At 37.5% G+C, this 18,691-nt stretch overlaps 1 protein-coding gene across 2 annotated transcripts in view; it reads right to left on the bottom strand.

Moving 5' to 3' along the window:
- LOC127977654 (homeodomain-interacting protein kinase 3) overlaps positions 1-18,691 on the bottom strand; it is a 60,535-nt gene that overhangs the window by 37,815 nt on the left and 4,029 nt on the right. For both annotated transcript variants that reach the window (XM_052582638.1, XM_052582639.1), the window contains exon 2: positions 14,744-16,007. In XM_052582638.1, coding sequence (XP_052438598.1) covers positions 14,744-16,005 — 1,262 coding nt within the window. In that variant the 5' untranslated portion in view covers positions 16,006-16,007. The remainder of the gene's footprint in view (positions 1-14,743; positions 16,008-18,691) is intronic.

The raw sequence follows: 18,691 nt of genomic DNA, 5'->3' as shown, positions 1-18,691 counted from the left end.
TACAAGATGCATCAACTGTAAAAAACAGACAATTCATTACAAAGAATATTTGATCAAATCATTCAAAATAAAGTTTGATATTTTAAGCCAACCCTTGAAAGGTTTTACAATATAAAGGAAAAATATATAAAAGGACAATAAATGTACTGTACATCCAGCCAGTTGTTACTGCAGGGTTGGAATCACCCTTCAGGGTTTTCTGCCATGACAAGACCTGTCTGGATGTATGTTATCCCACTTATGACACGGCTACTTGGCACATAAGTAAATAATTACCCATGAAATATTGATATGAATTGCATTTTAAAACAATACCGGTTTATTATCTCAAAGTTACAGTGACCTTGTCTCAGACGTCACGCCCATGGACCATTGGCTGAAGGTCTGATGCATATGACAGACTTAACTGGAAACACTTCAGGGGTTTAGAAGGTTTTGGTTGAATTTCTACAGAATTTCTGGGGAAATGTGCATGTTGCGTTATTTAACGCTCCGCCTGGAAACAAAGATACCGTGGCACCAAACCCCCTCATTGAAGAACAAATCGGTCATGTTTACAAATGTGACAGTGCGACAGTGAGTCGGGATCAACTAAACGCTAGATTTCCTTAAGTATGTGAAGTATGTAAGTTCATGACATAGACTTTTTAAAATGCGTCCAAGAGTTTTACATACTAGCCTGTTATTGTGGGGGCATTTCTATGCCCATAAACATCACGCAGCACAAAACGAAACGTGATTGGTTGCTTTGACTATTAGTCATATGGTCACTTGGGCAGGCCTTGACCATTCAAAATCTGTCATCAGTCTGAAAGTCTGGCTATGCAAAACTAATGGTGGCCCAGTAGTGCACAACACAACGAAATCCCAACACAACATAAACAAGCCGCAACACAATACAATTTGGAAATCACCACAGAAACAAGCCGCAGCAAAACAGAAACAAGTCACAACACAACAAAATTAGCACAAGACAATGTAAACAAGCCACAACACAATAAAATAAGCACAACACAACCGAAACAAGCCACAACACAACAACATTTTCACAACACAATTGAAACAAGCCACAACACAATGAAATTAGTACTATAACAGAAACAACAACAACACAACAAAATTAGTCCCAAGCATTGTTGTATCGATTTTGTTATGTTGTGGAAATTCCATGTTATTTTCGTGACTACAAAGCCAGTCCAATATACAAAACAATCATTCCGGCAACCAGACAAACTTCAACTATTACTGCATGCCTCCTATTAATACTGAAGTCCTCTGGTTTCATTTTACATTAAATACAGTCAATTACTGAAGTGCAAGATGATAGCAGTTGCATTTGAATGAAACTAGAGAGTGTGTGGTGGTGTGACATGAGAGATGTGAAAGAAATACCCGGATGAGTGGAATCTTATTCAGTGTTGTAATCGGGGACAGATAACAACAATGTTGCAACTGGCATATCAGAATCAAGTATTTCATAGAGACGTGTAATAATAGTAAATAAAACTTGAGTATTTAAATTAAAGATTAATCTTCAATTCAATGGATCAAACTTTGCAGGCACAAACAAAACATACTAATTTTTAGATTTAACACTAAAAAGCACCTTTGTAAAGACACAGGAAATGCATGTTTAGGTTAGGATTGGCTTTACGTGGGTTACCAGGTCAGTGAGCTCTACTTTAAGTGTAGCCATGGTGACGCAAGAAGCCCAGTGACTGCTTAGCAACAAATCACCACAGTGATCTCATTGAACGGCATTGAGGTCTCTCTGTGTGAGACTGTGATGTTGCTCCAGTCAGCACTCATCGGAGTAAGTCTATATGACCGATTACTGTCACTCAGACTACACAAGGAGTAAACACATTTCTATTATTAAAACAGGGAATATTGTGTAAATCACCAATATACCAACAAAGTACAAACACAATAAAAGATTGTGTTTTTGACAGCTGTAGTGATTATGAAGGAAGTGACTTTCCTGGCTTTTTTATCTCTCATGCTAATAGGCACACACTGCAATAGGCCTGAATTGGAAAATGCAATGACTGAAGCCCCTTTCACATTGCGATTCCGGCAAATACACAGGTAAAGTGTTCCGGCAATTGTTCCTGGGTCGCTAAATTTTGCACTTTCACACTGCCAGTGATTACCCGGAATAGGTGCGTGTGTTCACACACAACCCGTAAAGATCCCGTAACGACACGTGACATCATGGCGTGATGTGTTATTTACGAGTCAAAAACGTTAGACACGTTATACTTTCACTGAAGCTAGTGAATGATCACAGCGTCAGCGCGGAAAGTGAGGAACTAAATGATCTCTGCTTCATTAAAATTTGCTAATTTTTTTTTTTGTCGCAAACGTTGATCTTCCTTCAAAACAGCCGGTAAAAAAAGTCGCTCGATAACATCAGTCATCACTACGATACGCATTAGATCTGGCTTTTGTTCACACAGCGCTCGTCCCGGGACTGAACCCGGCAATGTTACTAGGTCCCCGACCTGGGTTCAATGCCGGAATCAATCCTGGGACGTGTTTGCTTTCACACAAAGGGCGACCCAGCAATGTTCTGCCAATTTGCCGAGTCCAACATGCAGTTTGAAAGGGGCTTGACAGTAATATAGAAATGGAAAGGACCAAACCTAACACAGACGGCTCAAAAACAAACAAACAAACAAAAAAACACTAAAGGAAATTATCTCATCATTTACTCATCCTCAAGTTGTTCCAAACCTTTAGTTCTTTTTGTTTCCCCTGTTGAGCACAAAATAACATATTTTGATGAACTTTGTCAACCAAAAAGTTGATGGTAGCCACTGACTTCCATAGTAGTGAGAAATACTATACAAGTCAGTTGCTAATGTCAACTGTTTGGTTAAAATCATTCTTCATAATACCTTCTTTTGTTCTCAACAGAAGGAAAAAAAAAACTAATACAAGTCTGGAACAAGTTAAATGGGAGTAAACAAATACAGAATTTTCATTTTTTGGGTGAACTATCCCAATTAGTATTGGCATGAGAATACAAGCAACTTGTTCTGTGTGATATGTTACTTAGGTCTTCATGCATTTCTTTGTTCTTCAAATAACACTAGTTACAGTCATATAGGAGGTTCCATTTGGATCTGGATGCTGACTAAGACGGTATACCCGTATAGACAAAGGAAACAAATGTTGGAGGTCTGTTTAGGCCCTGGTGCATTAATGTGGGACATGCATAACATTTAGTCAGAAAAACTCTGCATTAAGCCTCCTCCTACAAGCTCAGTTATATCCATCGAAGGAGTTCAGAGAGCTTCCTGATGTCTCCATGCATAAACCAGCCCATTCTCCACCCCCAGCCACTGGGTGATGATCAACTGCAGTACTCATATATCGTCTCTCCCTCATAAACATGTAAGAGCCGAACCAATAATGGAATCTCCGTCCATATATCTGATCTATCTCTGAGCGGCACTGAATAATCACGGCAGTGCAAATATCTGACCAGAGTGACTGCATACAGTCAAGAAAACTGAGGGTTGTTTGTTCCTCTGTGTAGAGCAGTGGTTCTCATTTTCTCAGTTGGTCTATGAATACCCCATCCTTGAAATGTTCTAATATTTGAATTTTATATACATTTAAAATATATTGAGATATTTTTTAAACACGATATTGATTTTGACATATCATATATCGATATATTGTTAAGATTTAATTCTGATTCCGCCACTTTGCTTGTTTGTCTTCTCTGAGCTGTGCTCGCCCCCGCCTCCTTGATTTTATTTCCCCTCCCCTTGTGCATTGTCTCATTGAACATGGCGTTGTCCGCAACCACACCAAAGGCTACAGAACTAGTCTATAATGCAGACATATGCAGAAATCGCGGACAGAATCGTGGAATCCAGTCATAAAAACTGAATTTACAGTTTAATGTGGAATATCACAGGGTTTGTCAATTTTTTTTTATGAATTAAAAGTAGGTAATTGTCCTCGCATCAAATCGTGTTATGGACTAATATCTGTAAATATTAAGCCGGAAAAGTCTATTTAAATATGAATCCTGCATGTTCTGCATGTCTGTGTTAATGATTGGTGCAGAAGCGCGGCTTCATTCATTAACGTTACACACAAGGAAGCGCGTGTGACGCTCGCAGTGATTTCAGCTTCTGTTGTCTCACTAAATGAGGATATGAACATGAACAACATCTCCAGAACTGCACTGAGAGTCACTTCATGAGCATCTGACCATTTGATTTGAGTAAAACTAGCGTCATATCAAATCATAGACTGTAGTATCACATACACAGAACTGTAAAGGTAAATCTGTCAAAATAAAAGTATTTGCCAGAAATCTATTACTATGGTTCAACAAAGTTTCTTCCAAGTTTTATTTTTAATAGCAAATCCCCTTTGTTCACCAAAAAATAAAGTTTGCTTAATTTTCAATAATTAAAAGATAAATTAAATTAATGTTTTATGCCTTCTTTTGATAACCAGAAAAAATTTTAATACACAGAATTTCAGAGGGGGAAAAAACATTTCACATAAGACTATTTTAAGAAAAAAAAAAAAAATAAGTTGTTTTTATGCATTGAAATAATTACACATGCTAAAACAATAAAACATATGGTTAGGCAACAATAAAACATGGTGAAGAAAAAAAATTAACATTTAATAGGTCCCTATACGTAATATTTGGCATATTTGTTTTTGCAGTAGATTTGGGGGGTTATTTTTCCTGTAAAGATAGAGATATATATCGTATATCGAGATTAGGGCTGCACGATATTGGGAAAAAATGACATTGCGATATTTCATTTTTCTGCGATATTGCGATATGAAATCAAATGTTCTAACAAACAAAAATGGGGTGAGCACACTTACATTACAATAGCCTAGTCCGATTTTATATATGCGCACAACTTTTAATTAGAATCAATAGGTTGGCAACAGAGACTACATTTTTAAACCTGAAATAACTCTGGATAACATGCATGTCATAACAGGGAACTCAACCCAAATGCTGATCTAAAAACGTCTCCATGCACTTACAGTTACAATATAGTATGGCTTATATGATGCCATCAGAGCCCAACTATTTTTGCATTGATTTTAAAAATATCCTCTTGCCTCACAGTGTTACTTTTCTTTGACCCAAGAGTGGGACACAAACACGCATATGCCATACCATATCTACACAACACCCGTGGGTCTGTTCCCAGCATATTTACTGTAGTCTAATAAATAAAACACTGGCGTAATAAATAATAAATGAGCAATCAAACAACACGTTTGTGATGGTGGTCCAGTCAAGTCACCTTTTATTATTGAACATTTAATATATTGTAATTGAGTATCAAGAGTATCAACACAGAACAAACCAATTCAGAACAAAGTTGAAGTGATTGACTAAAATTAAATTTTGTCTGAACTCATACTTCAAAAGTGAACAGTAAGTTAAACCCAGTTTAAGAACCTTCCCATTAAATGCAGTCATTGTTTTACAGAGAGAATTATAGGTCTCACTTCACCGCTGTCATTTCGTCCCTCTCTCATAATTGTGGACTTACTGTGCAATCTGTGAAAGCAAACACCCATGAGTTACTTTAGGGTGTTCCCTGATAAGAAGCTGGGTGGCACGATCCTTGTGTTGGCCTGTAAACTTCAAGGAAATGTTCATGATCATGCTAATGTCAAGCTTTCTCTTGGTAAAAACAAAAATCAATTTTGCAATGTCACCAAGGACAACAGTAACATCAACCAGAGAAGTTCTGTCAAATTTAGGATCTCAAATGAACAACCACATAACACCTAAAAACTATCAAAGAGCAAGGCTACCTTTCCACAAAGCTCAAGCTTTTGAAAGCAATGTTACTATATTTAGAAGAGTAAGGAATGGTGTGCTAATAGGAAATCTCATCTGGAGTCGTATTACTTGAGGATACTGAAGAACATCAGATTTTACATCAAACACAATCATGGCCATGTATAACCCCCCATCCCCCCATTAAAAAAATAATATATAGAAGAAAAGATATAAACCTTAAAACCATTGTCCTAGTAAGACACAACAACTCCTTGGAAGGTTGAAGATGTTGTGATGCAATTACACGCAAAAAATTCAATATGAAACCTACTGCTTGATATTACGGTGTCGCAGACAGGTTTTAACTAGATGGCAGTCCTGCCGGGAAAGCATTCTGCAGAGACAGGAGGAAATTCCCAGCTACTCTGTGAAGCCACTTCCAAGGTTTTCAGTGCAAGTAAAGACATTGTTAAACAAGACATCCTCAAGATTGTATCTATAGTTTCAGGAAAGCAGGCAGGGATCTTCATACATTAAGATTAAGGGGGAAAAAGGGCAAAAACATATCTAAAAACACCTGGAGATGAATCAGATCTAGAAAAACTAAATCCAGATCTGCTGCATCTGAGCAAATCCAGGCAAAACAGTACTCTAGTGGAAAACAAGCACTTCGATATTTGAGCCAGGGTAAGTGACAAACATACCCTTCATGTTTCCAGCATGGCAAACAGCTGAACATAACACTTGTCCAACATGAACTCCGTAAGCAAACTGAGGACACCAGCTCAGATCAAGTAAACAGACAGAAAACATCATCACAGGAAGGCAATCTAAACTAGGGGTCCTCCCTTAAGACTGAACTTACTGAAACATTATAATTCATTTGTTTTAGAATACCACATGAAATTGGAATATAAGTAGCCTTAAATTTTATAAAACCTAATTCACCTACTCTTTATTTCTTATTCTATCTTACAGCTACATTGATGAAGGATATTTCTGAGTCACTTCATCTTTTGAGACCACTTCTGGGAAGTGCAACTGAACAAAGACTAATAAAGAATCCCAGAGTGAGGGGGGTGAATTCCTAACTCTGTGACCTTGTAGGAGGGATTCCCATAAAGTCCTAACATCTGGTTTACTTACAGTATGCTGAATTAAAGGACACTCCAAATAAATTTAATAACATGTTACAAACTGTTCCCAGTCGAGTAAGTAGAGGTCAAACAAGTTAAGCTGAGTGATGTAGACATGTAGTACTGCAAGCCAAATGGGAAATAATATCTTTCAAATTTAAAACGCATATGCAAAATCTAAATATTATAAAATGTCCACTCTCTAATAAAGCAGAATACATTCTCATTTTAACCTATTTATATATACATATACAGTTAAACAGGCTATAACATTTAATTTTATTAGATGCATGACTAAAACATTTAACAACAAACCCACTTTGTTGTGATTTAAAAAAAAAAATACAAATGGTCAAATTCATCCCTTTAACAGTGTTAAATGTGAAACAAAGTGTTATTTTCTATTCTGAAATAAACTAAAAGTTAAACAAAGACATTAACTCAAAAGTGTGAACAAAAGTAAAAAAAAAAAAATAATCTGTTTATTGTATGTATATATATCACATAAAACATATTAAATATAAAACACATGATACAATGTTTTCTCATAGCCATTTGGTTCAAATTGAAGGCAGAAAACTGCATAAACTTCGAGTTCAACGTGCATAGAAAGTAAAATGCAGCAATTACTTTCTAGATTTATAATTATTCATGTTTATACAACAGTTCTATCTGGTCCTCGAATCTGACTTGCTGATAAGAGTGTAATACTAAAATGATAACAGAATTCCGACAAATCATTTCAGCGTCTGTATCACTCCACTTGAAGTATTTCTCATAGTGAGAATTATTATTAAAATAATACAGTTTTTGTGTCACGGAATGTAGTTTAAAGATTTTTTTAAGGCGAGAATGTACTTTTTTAGACTTCAAATTTGGGTTTTTCAAATAAAGGTTACACCTATTTGAAAATTTGCTTCATTCAACTTTTTAAGAGATGTGAGCTCCAGGACATCAGCAGGCATTTAGCTCTCATGAACCCTCCGAGAGATCCAAATCTCCTGGAATTTGCCACTGGCTCCGAAGACTCCATAGTGGTTAAACATGAGATATTCTTTTTGGGAAAATTTCACGGGTATTCTTTGGTCTCATTAATATATCATTTGTTTTTTGAAGAAAAAAAAAAAACTCATCCCATTATATTTGCAACTTCAATGCTTATATCAGAGCATTGAATTTGTAACTTCAATGCTTATATCAGAGCAGTCAAAAGTACTTTTGTACTTTTGACTGCAGTGCCTAGCAACTTTTGTTGTTGTTTACTAAATATTATTTAGTAAATATTTTATATAAAGCAGTATTCAACAATAACATTTAGTATTGGGAAACTGTGTGTGTGTTCGTGATGGTGATTTTAGTTACATTTTTTCCCCAATTAGATGGCGACAAGAGAGTGTTTTTAAAAGTCAGCAATTAAAGGGGTCATCGGATTTCCATTTTCCAGAAGTTGATATTTTTTTGTTTCTAAATGAATTCTATAACACACTTTGGTTAAAATTTCTCAATTGTAGTGTAAAAAAACACTTTTTACCTATAGCCAAAAATAGCTCTTTTCAGAGAAACCCATGTTCTTGCATGCCGCTTTAAATGAAAATGAGCTCAGCTCAAAAACAAACATAATCCACAGTGTCTTCAGTGGATCAGATGTCTTGGTTGTTTTTTTTAATTTTATTTATTTTTTATTATAGGCTATATACACACTGCAAACACACATTTCAGTTCAAACAACTTGTAAAAATGCTTGTCACATCCGATAACCCAAGACTTTTATATTGAAAGAGACTGAAACACTGTTTTTAATCAAGGAGGTTATTTTTACTTTCAACAACAGTTTGTAATACTTTATATATGCAGATGATGTACGTCTGTTTGTGAATGGAGACTCCTTCACAGGCTACAGGCTCAAATGCTCTTTTACTCACACGTGTGTGTGTGTGTGTGTGTTTGTGAGAAATGCGGTGCTGAAGTGAAATAGCTGGGCAGTTTGATGGCAGAATTATAATAGGATGCCTAATAAAAATAATTATTATTGGTTTACTACATTAATAGTAGAATGAGCCTAATATTGTCTTGACTGTCGTCAGAGACATCTGCTATCATCGATATCTCTGACTATTGTCGATATACAATACTATCGTCTATCGGCACAACCCTACATCTCATACAGGAATGCTACTGTAATAGAAATCACAACATGGGCTCAGGAATGCTTCCAGAAAACATTGTCACTGAACACAATCCACCGTGCCATTTGCTGTTGCCGGAAAAAATTCTGTAGGTCAAAAAAGAAGCCATATCTAAACATGATCCAGAAGCACAGGCGTTTTCTCTGGACCAAAGCTCATTTAAACTGTTCTGTGGTCAGACGAATCAAAATTTTAAGTTCTTTTCAGAAAACTGGGGCACCATGTCATCCGGACTAAAGAGGACAAGGACAACCCAAGTTGTTATCAGCGCTCAGTTCAGAAGCCTGCATCTCTGATGGTATGTGGTTGCATGAGTGTGTGTGGCACGGGCAGCTTACACATCTGGAAAGGCACCATCAATGCTGAAAGGTATATCCAAGGTCTAGAACAACATTTTTCCATCAAGATGTCATTTCTTTCAGGGAAGACCTTGCATTTTCCAACATGACAAAGCCAGACCACAAAATGCATCGATTACATCATCATGGCTGCGTAGAAGAAGGATCCGGGTACTGAAATGGCCAGCCTGCAGTCCAGATCTTTCACCAGTAGAAACCATTTGGCACATCATAAAGAGGAAGATGCGACAAAGAAGACCTAAGACAGTTGAGCAACTAGAAGCCTGTATTAGACAAGAATGGGACAACACTTCCTAAACTTGAGCAACTTGTCTCCTCAGTCAGACGTTTGAAGACGGTTATAAAAAGAAGAGGGGATGCCACACAGCCACACATGGCCTTGTCCCAACTTTTTTGAGATGTGTTGATGCCATGACATTTAAAATCAACTTATTTTTCCCTTAAATTTATACATTTTCTCAGTTTAAACATTTGATATGTCATCAATGTTGTATTCTGAATAAAATATTAAAATTTGAAACACATCATTGCATTCAGTTTTTATTCACAATTTGTACAGTGTTCCAACTTTTTTGGAATCGGGTTTGTATTTCAGCAGTAATATTGCCGTCTTAGGTATGATAACAACAATAACAACAATATAAACAGAGACTAACACAATTAAGGAGAGGCTTTGAATCCACTTTAAAATTATGGTGCAAGCCAACGTAAAGACTTTAAAAAAAAATAAATTCTGTCCCCGACCCCCCAGAGGTACCATGGTTCACCTCCCATGGTCTTACAAAATCCTGTGGGAAACACTTCAATCCACCAATTATTATTTTCTTCATATCTATCCCTCACTTTCAAACACAGCACCCCCAAGGTCTAGTGATTCTTATAAGCCCTTTGTGTTATTGAAGTATTAATAACAGCTGTACAAGCCTGTGGTAACGGAGCGAGATATTACATGCTTTAACAGAAACAATGCTTCTTTTTGCCTCTGTCCTTGGTGAGCGCTGATCTTTGATAACGTCTCAAACAGGCCTTGACAACAAGACCAAGAATCCTTGATATACTACACAGTGATTTTTTTCCCCAAAAGTTACTCACATACACAGTCACAATAAACAAGATTGGTTATACTTGATCAGGCATTTAAAGAAATATAAAAACCTTTTCAAAAGCAATAGAAAGAGGGGAGCAGATGGTGTCAGGAGAAATAAGACCCTTTATATAAAATATAAATGAAATGACAGTGAACAAAGAATATAAAAAGACAATATACTTGTTCCTCTTACAGGACAGAATTTGATTGCCCTTGTTTGCAATGTTGCCAACGTTAGCAGATAAATGATTGATGAGGCAAAGTTTCCAACTCAAACAGAGCAGGGTCAGAAAGATACCAAGTCCATGTTCATTCATGCCAAATGATCGTGGAAAAGCCATCAGTATGACAAAAGCCTGATCTGTACCTCAAACAGTGACTCCAGAAATGTATTTGACTTAACATTAAATTAATGTCATGTCTAAATGATAATATTATCCACTTTTTCTTCCTTTCTGGAGCTTACTTGAAAAAGAAGTCTTATTATTATCATAAGCATTTAAACTGCAGCCAATTTAATTTGGTCACTTGCTATTTTCATAAAATTCCGGCAGCACTTTAACAAAAGGTGTGGGACTAAATTTCTAGGATTGCTGGAACACACCCTCTTTTTAAACTCCCGTCTATCTATATTACCGCTTCTAAAAGCAACAAAACAGCTGACGCTGGAAGACAGTGACCTTGACTGAGTGCTAAAGTGATCTCTAGTATTTTGCTCTGCCTTATTTCACTTTGACTGCCAGCGCACTTCACCATCTATAGAAGTCAAACTGAGTTGGCCATCCTCCCATCAGCTAATTTTAGGCAGCGGTCTCCAGTGCTCAGCCCCCGCTGCGAGTTTGAGAGAACTCTCCTTAGAACAGCAAAAAAGGGGGGTGAGCATGGATCACTTTCACGTGACATGGTCAAGTTTGGGTTTAGAGGTTGGAGACAGATGGAGGAGGGGGGGGGGGGGGGAAGCTTATTTTACAATAAAATGCAGTTAAATTCTGAGTTTTTTGAAGTAAAAAAGAACAAACCATTGTATAATTTACAGTCAAAAACTGTAAACTGATAATTCCGCAATTCACTGCATTACACTCCACATTAGATATAGTTATGTTTAAATAATCATGTTTCTTGATAGTTTTTGTTATCATTTAGGGTTTTATGTTGCTTTGCTTTTATGAACTTTGGTTCTTAATGTTGCTTTCTCCTTTCCCACCTGAATTACTAAGATGGTTGTCATTATACGTTAAAGGCACAAAACAGATTTTAGTAGCAGTGCACATTGCTGAATTTACCAGTTTACATTCAAATTTTCTCGTCAATAAGAGTTTTTTACTGTAAAAGTTTCAGTTTGTTCAGTAAATGAACTGTATGTGTTTAAAGGTTTTATGTTTTTTTACAAAAAAAAAAAAAAAAAATCTAGAAACTACAGCTACAGAATTGTTTTGTGTGTGTTTTTGGCCAGTGGGGACATAATTACAACTTATACGGTCTTGTTATGTGTTCCGTATCACGCTGCTTAAACATAAAACCATGTCTGCATTTGTGATCAGAGAAATGACAAACAACCAACGCAACTCTACACTGCTCAAAACTCACGTCTGAATCATCAGTGGCAAATTCTTTAAACGTAAACGTACTTACAGACTGTGAGTCAGAAGCACCAAACTGTGTCCTTGCAAAGTTGGAACTGCCCCACTTTATAGAAACAGTCACCGGTACTGTAGGCTACTCTCACAGGAAACTTTCCTCGTCCTCTGTAAATGCACTGAACACACCTGAATTTTTGGGTTGAACTGTTCTGGAACAGTGTTATAAGTACAACTTGACAACTGATTTCTAGTTGTTCCTTTTTTGGAAGGCCAAACAAAACAGCTTCTCTTTCACAATGAAACACACAGCGACTCCACAACATGGCGGCAGCGGGAGCAGCGAGAATAAAAGTTACGATTTATTTCTTTGCGTGAACATTTGGGCAGCGTTATGCAAATCTTCCCACATTGTGACGTAGGCATGTGGGGGCATTTTAGAACGAGCCGTTTTAGGTAGGCGTGGTTGACTCTTAACTTTTATAAAGGATATCTCTTTGGATTTGAGACTTTAGTCTTTGCAACTTCACAGATCTTCTTTTTTAACTTCACAGATCTTCTTTATGAGAGTTATGAAAGAGCTTGTAACACTCCAAAGAGAAAGGAAAAATTTAAATTGCATCATATGACCCCTTTAAAACATTTGTCCTTCACAAACTTTCTCTTATATTATCGTATAATATTTCCGTAGTGATAGATTTGGAGTTTTTGTACAATTAATCTTCATCACTTTTAAACTTCAAAGTTTACCCAAATTATTATAGCAGATTTGTTACCCATCACAGGCGTGATTTCAAATGGAACTGTACAAAAGTAAATGTCGAAGTTATTTCTTTGTCTACGTTTTTAAGGTTGGCACTCTATCAAGTTGACATTCAAGGCATTTCCTTTGATACATTCAGGAAATAAGATGGAGAATGATAATCCTTCAACAAAAATAAACAAATTTAGTTACCATTTCAACATCCAAAAAGAGAGCAACACTATTTTTTTTTTAAGTACTTTTATTTTTTTATTTTTTAATCACTTCCTTTCCCATGGCAATGTGTCAAAAATGGTTTAGCCCCTGCCTGTTGCATTGTGGGGTCAAATATTTCAACAGGGTCAGTGTAGATTTTGAACTCAAGGGAAACTGTTTTACATCAGCAGTGTTTCCTGACTGGTAATTCCACAAGGATTTTAGTTGTATAACGTATACAGATACATTTTTTAGTGTTTTCAGTGATCAATTAGTAAGAAGGAAAAATGTGCTTAAGAGTAATTTTTGAACAAAATATTGATCAACAACCAAAGAAAACAACTCTGCTATGAATGCTGAGGTTTATTGGATGCACTCTTGAGTATAGCAAACAAAACAAGTAAGTGAAATTAATAATCTATATTTACAGCTCTCTATATGAAGCAAACAGCCTTTTTAAGAGCCAAAAAAACAAATGTTTCACCGAAAAATGCAATCTTTTAGGCATAGGCTGAAGTCATTATGCACATTAACAACACTATTGGACAAATATAATGTAATTTACAGGAAAACTATGTGAGTGGCATGGCAGGTTTTTGTCGGCTGCATAAACATATCCCTTTGCTTGACCACTTCATTAGATTTAAATATGCAACTTCACTGGCTAACAAATCCATTAAAGTGACCAGCTGTAGATAAACTAATGCAAATAAATGATAACAATCATGACATTAAATATTTTGGTCAGACTTGCATGTTTTGGTCACACTTTAACCGCTTGAGGTACTAATGAAGTTTGTGTCCTTTTAGCCTTGTCAGCAAACATACTGCAGCTCTTCACTAATGCATCATCTAGTCAGCAGATTCATTACTTGATAATGGTATGAAAACGTGCACTGTAGTTCACTGCATACATACGATTAAATTGTCTCGGTTTTAAAGCAACATCTGCAGTATCCTGCTGTGTGTAGTGCACAGTCTCAAGCGGCTTTCACACAGGACGCGGAAAGCTATGTGAAAACCATTCATTTCAATGCTTGTGCCGCATGAGGGCGGTTAGTTGCTTCGCCGACCAAAGCGCATGCGCAGTTCAAAACAGTTCAACTTTTGTCACTGCACTCTGTGACGTTTCCCCAAGCGGCCAATAGAAATGGAGCCCAACAATGGCGGAAAGCAAAATGGATGAACAGCCTTGTCTGTTTTGGAATTTCCAGAGCTAAACAATACAAAGTTAACGTTTTTACAAACCATTTTACCTCCTCCAGCCTCCTTCACTATTTCGATTAAATATAGCTCTGTTGTTATCGAAAATGTGATGTTATAAATGCACAGTGAATACCGTGATAACAATTGTAATGTGGTGAACTGCAAAGTAAACATGCAACTGCAAAATAGGCATGTATTGTATGGTCCATACAGAGTTATTTGATATTACGACATCGCATGGTTGTAATACTGGCCCATAGACAGAGAGATTTACATTAAAAATAGTAGTTTTGAAAACTCTGCCTACTTTGCTCTGGCCAGCGTAATGTAAATCACTTTGCGACTATTGGTGCAGATTAAATCACCAAAACCGATCAATCGGTCGCCCACTAATCAAAACCAATTTTAGTTGGCAATCAACTCAGTCTTTAGTTGGTACATACCTGTAGTACCGCGACTGGAGGTACGTCGAACAGACGGCTTTGGAAACATGACTGGCTGAGCCAAAGTCTATGACTTTCACCCGGTAGGGCTGCCGTACAGGGTCCACCAGCATGATGTTCTCAGGCTTAAGGTCCGCGTGGATCAGTCCCATGGCCTTTAGCTTTTTTAGTGCCGTGGCTACCTGCTGAAGAATGGGACGGATCACCTTCAGAGGTAGCGGGCTGAATTTGTTCTGCTTGAGGAAGTCATACAAGTTTTGCTCCAGCATCTCAAACACAAGACAGGTGTGGCTACGGTGCTGGAAACACTCGAAAGCTCGCACAAGATTATGCTCCTCTGCATTTTCGCTGCTGAGGCGTGCCAGGATGCCTACTTCAATCTGGCCCTGTCGTGCATATGATGGATGATTCTTCAGGATCTTCACCGCCACAATCTCATTGGTGCCTCGTTTCCAGCATTTCACTACCTGGCCGAAAGTACCACGGCCAAGAAAGTCTAAGACCTCATAGCTGTTCTTCAACGAGCAAAGCAACTCATGCTGCACCAACTGGTAGTCTCCATCCCCATTTCCGGAATTTCCACCTTGCTTTGCAGGCCCTCCACCGACTGCCACTGAGAGCGCAACTGGTGGGTTTCCCAAATTTGACTGCAACATTGCAGGTAACATTGACAGGTCCTCTACAATCTGCATGGCGCTCCCCAAGTTCTCCAGCTCCCCGCTCTTACGTTTCAGCCCGCATCTGTGGGAGCTGTCTTGCAAGTTAAAAACTCCACAGTCTTCCCGGTCACCCTCGTCCTCTCCTCCACCTCCTTCGTCACCTTCACCCTGTCCTCCACCTCCTCCTTCTTGACTGTCGTTTCCCTCTCCCCTACCCCTTTCAACTGCCCCTTTAGCTCCACTGCTGCAACTCTTTCCTTTTTCCTGGTGCTCTGGCTCCTTATCCTGAGAGGTGACACCCCCTTTTTGCTGCTGCGTTGCTGTGGTGGTATACTGACGTCGCACACCGCGTACAGCAGCCGTTTGCAATGGTAACTCCTGCCTGCGGTATCTGCCGATCACAGAATCTGGTGTCTTAAATGAAGCGGTGATTTTTGACGAGTAAGCAATGCCAAGGGTTCTACCATTCAAGTAAGTCTGTGGGTAGGCCCTCTCATGGTAAACACAGTTACTGGGCTCAACTCTGAGTTTCTTCACACTACAAAAGGCACTTGTCTGAGTTTGAAAAACATGTGGTGGGTAGACCAAGACTTGTGAGGCCATACCTGCGAAAACAAGAAAACCAGATACAGATCATGTTACACTTTCAACCAATAAAATGACAATATGTAAGATTTCAACATTTTCAAAGAAACGTGGACATCATAACTGACCAGCCAGTACCTTTCAAATTCCTGAAAATGTGAAATCCCTGGTCTCCATTTAATATTAACTTAGAAAATGACTACTGTCTATGGTGGTGTTTTCCTAAGTTTGTTGTGTGACATCACAGGTGTCCACTAACTAAGTGTAAACAACTTGTCCTACTGCGTGCACTGTATTGCATCATCAGGCTGACATCATACTTGACCTTTGCCCCTATGCTAGAGCAGCAAACAGCAGGCTGCCTTGAGCAGCCAATGACAGGCCAAGATAATTACACTGCAGCAGAAGGTTGAGTTCCTCCCTCCAACACCCACCAACCCTCCTTCCATAAATGCTGTAAAGGAAACAACTAACTGCTCACAGGTTCAAATGACCTTTTCATATCAGTTTCCATGAATGGGGTCTCTAGGCAACGGTTATTTCAAAATGAGCATTACTGTGCATTGGGGAGGGGGCATCAAAGGCACAGTTCCATCTGTGCTTGCAAAGCTTCTCTATTTTCACTTGCGTGTAGTAAAGCAAAACTTTTTGAGTCACAAGTTGTGGTACTAATGTAATTCAATTATTTACACTTTAGGCTCTAGGGTCAAACCCAACTTAGATTTGTACACCAGAAATAAATAAATAAAAAAAAAAATAAGGAAAAGGAACAAGATAAGAGTCTGATTTCAGAAACAGGCCAACACATGACCAACATTTTGAAAAGATGATGCCAATTTCACATTCATTTGGCTGACATCCTGTGCAAACATTGTGGCTTGTCCAACTCTAATTTACGGCTGAAGCACACTTAAAAATCTCTTTTTTTTAAAAGAGTTAAAAATAATTTAACTGAGGTATAGGGAGTGAAGTGAGAATAGGGTGAGGGTATAATATGAGAAATCACAACATAAGAAAAGACAGGCCAGTCCAAGCAGAGAAACTAAAATGTATAAATATTAACAAAAACAAATATTGCTTCTGACAAGAATCACATAACAGATGATTACAGTATGTTGTTGGTTATCTAATTTACCCATTAAAAATTTTAATAATAATAATAATAATAAATATAGCTGCAAGCAGCAATTACGGGGCTAAGCACTATAGTTAAATGTTGGGACTGTCCTCTATCAGTGTGCCAAATTATACAACTTCCCCGCAATCGGTTCTATGGGCTGCCATAGACTTGAGGCGGAAGAGGAAGAATAATAAAAAGAATCCTAACGGACACAATAGGTGCCCACGCACCTTCGGTGCTTGGCCCCTAATAATAATCAAACATCTTAACACTAAACACTCGCTCTTTACTAACATAGGAACACAAACATTTCAACATTATTTCACAACTTTAAATCATCATGTTCATATCTGTCTGTTTTAACTTTACTATACCAAAGTACTAGAAATTGAATCTGGCTATCTTTATGCACTATCATTGTAAGAATACTAACCAAATCAGGTGGCTGGTTAATATTTGCGAAAATAATAAAATTAGGATATAAAAGTTATTTTGGGGGAAGAAACCTGCACTGCATCTCCATTAAAAAAAAAAAAAAAAAAAGTACCATGGAAATACCCAGCTTTTTTTTGTTTGTGTGTTTGTTCTCATGACCATGTGATTAAATTGACTGTTAAAATTGGCTACAGTCATTACTGGTCTGATGAGAAAAACAAAAAAAAGTGAACACACATAATATAAATCAAGGTATGATTATGGTGGGGACAGCATATAACATCTCATTTTATGATGGCCTTACAGTTCAGTTGGGGAAAAAATATTGTTCCTCCTTGGGAAAAAGATGGGGGGGGGGGAATCAAGGGAAAGGGAAGAGGATGTTACAGTCAACAAAGTCCCCTGTTTTCAAGGAAAATGCAAATGCAGTCCACAATCCAATTAAAAATAAATTATAATTTTGCAGAATGTATTCAGCAGGGCTGGATGACACAGATGAATAATAATAACAATATTTTAAACTATTTAAGTATGATTTAAAAAAAACAAAAAACATTTTTCATTTCAATTACATATCATCAATAAAATTAAATCAACATTTCAAAACATATCCTAGTATATAGACTTTATAGACCTTCCCCGTTAAATCCCGTTTTCTATTCTCACTTTCTAGTGTCTAGTGTGGTCACTTAAATGGCACAATTTTCCAAAATGCTTAGCCTTGCACACCCTTGCCACAGTAAAACCTTGGAAATTTGTGGGAAAACCCCATGAATCATCTGGTTTTGAGATCAGAGAAAAATATATGGTATTTCTGCGTTGGGTTGGAACAGCTTGACCAGTGCAGTTTAATTCATGAGTGAACAAAAGTTAACGATTTGGTCCTTTTTAATGAATCAGACAAAAAGAATCAGTGAGTTCATGAGTTCTTGGATTATGTGAACTTAAAATCACTGTAACTCCATGTCCTAACTAAAAGTACTTCCAGTGACAACCAATTTGTAGGTCAACCAATTCGCCTTCCAGTAACAACCAATCTGTCGTCACTATGCAACTAATCAATCAAAATCACAGCCAATCAGATAAGTGTATCGGGGGGTTTGTATTGTTAGATTAATGATGCACTGCATCCTCAATTCTCTTTTATAT

This window comes from Carassius gibelio, chromosome B18 (assembly GCF_023724105.1).
Source record: "Carassius gibelio isolate Cgi1373 ecotype wild population from Czech Republic chromosome B18, carGib1.2-hapl.c, whole genome shotgun sequence".
Lineage (NCBI taxonomy): Eukaryota > Metazoa > Chordata > Actinopteri > Cypriniformes > Cyprinidae > Carassius > Carassius gibelio.
Note: the sequence above shows the minus strand (reverse complement) of the source record. Positions and strands in the feature narration are given on the sequence as shown.